The 1,346-nt window shown below is 32.6% G+C and overlaps 1 protein-coding gene across 1 annotated transcript in view; it reads left to right on the top strand.

Moving 5' to 3' along the window:
* The window catches only part of EMH_0049830 (TFIIH basal transcription factor complex helicase XPB subunit, putative), a gene marked incomplete at both ends in the record, with an annotated part of 4,781 nt that extends 4,254 nt beyond the window's left edge, over positions 1-527 (top strand). The window contains one exon of the mRNA XM_013496573.1: positions 461-527. Coding sequence (XP_013352027.1) covers positions 461-527 — 67 coding nt within the window. The remainder of the gene's footprint in view (positions 1-460) is intronic.
* Between the last annotated feature and the right edge of the window lie 819 nt (positions 528-1,346).

The following is a 1,346-nucleotide window of genomic DNA, read 5'->3' as shown; positions in this document are numbered from 1 at the left end:
TGGTGGTGGTGGTGGTGGTGGTGGTGCTGGTGGTGGTGGTGGTGGTGGTGGTGGTGGTGCTGGTGGTGGTGGTGGTGCTGCTGCTGCTGCTGCTGCTAGAATGCATACTAATATAAATAAATATATAGAAAGTTTATTTATGTTTATATTTATATTTATATTTATGTTTATGTTTATGTTTATGTGTATATTTATATTTATATTTATATTTATATATATTTGTTTATGGTTTAGGTATTATAGAGAAATATCACTGAGGAAGATACTCAACAACGCTTGCGGCACAGGAAAAACTTTGACTTGGCGTAGAATAAATAAATAAATAAATANAAGATACTCAACAACGCTTGCGGCACAGGAAAAACTTTGACTTGGCGTAGAATAAATAAATAAATAAATAAATAAATAAATAAATAAATAAATAATTTATATTTATATTTACATTTTTTTTGTGTTTCAGGTACTATAAAGAGAGAGCTCGGAGCGGCATAATAGTTGTTGTGCAGGAAAAATTCTTACTGGAATAACAGCTGCATGTACACTGCAGCTCAGCAGAGAAAAAAAACAAAAATAAAATAAAATAAATTTATATTTATATATGTTTGTGTTTCAGGTACTATCAAGAGAGAGCATTAAGAAAGATGTTCAGCAACGGGCGAGCTCGTAGCGGCATAATAGTGCTTCCATGTGGCGCGGGAAAAACCCTAACTGGAATAACAGCTGCCTGTACACTGCAAAGAAGTACAGTAGTATTAACAACATCAGCAGTTTCAGTAGATCAATGGCGTCGTCAGTTTTTAGAATATACAAGTATAAACCCAAAGGTGTTGTTGACGCTAACAGCAGAAGAAAAACAACAACTATGGGATGAACAACAAGCAGGCATTCTTATAAGTACTTATACTATGTTATCTTTCTCCGGAAAAAGAAGTGCTTCTGCTGAAATTATTTTACAACAAATTAAACACAGAGAATGGGCACTTATTATATTCGATGAAGTACAGTTTGCACCCGCACCTGCTTTCAGAAAAATCAATGATCTCGTCAGGTATTCTNTATATTCGATGAAGTACAGTTTGCACCCGCACCTGCTTTCAGAAAAATCAATGATCTCGTCAGGTATTCTTATGTTTTTATTTGTTTTTTTATTTATTTTTATTTTATTTATTTATTTATTTATTAATAGTTTCGTTTTTGTGGTTTTAGTGCATAAATATACAAGTAAATCTGTGTACAAGTACAGTTTGCACCCGCACCAGCTTTCAGAAAAATCAATGATCTCGTCAGGTATTCTCCTCTTTTTATTCTTTTTTTTATTTGTTTTTGTTTATTTTATTTATTTATTT

The sequence above is a fragment of the Eimeria mitis genome, genomic scaffold, assembly GCF_000499745.2.
Source record: "Eimeria mitis Houghton genomic scaffold, Emh_scaff2175, whole genome shotgun sequence".
NCBI lineage: Eukaryota > Apicomplexa > Conoidasida > Eucoccidiorida > Eimeriidae > Eimeria > Eimeria mitis.
This window is presented reverse-complemented; position numbering and strand designations above follow the sequence as displayed.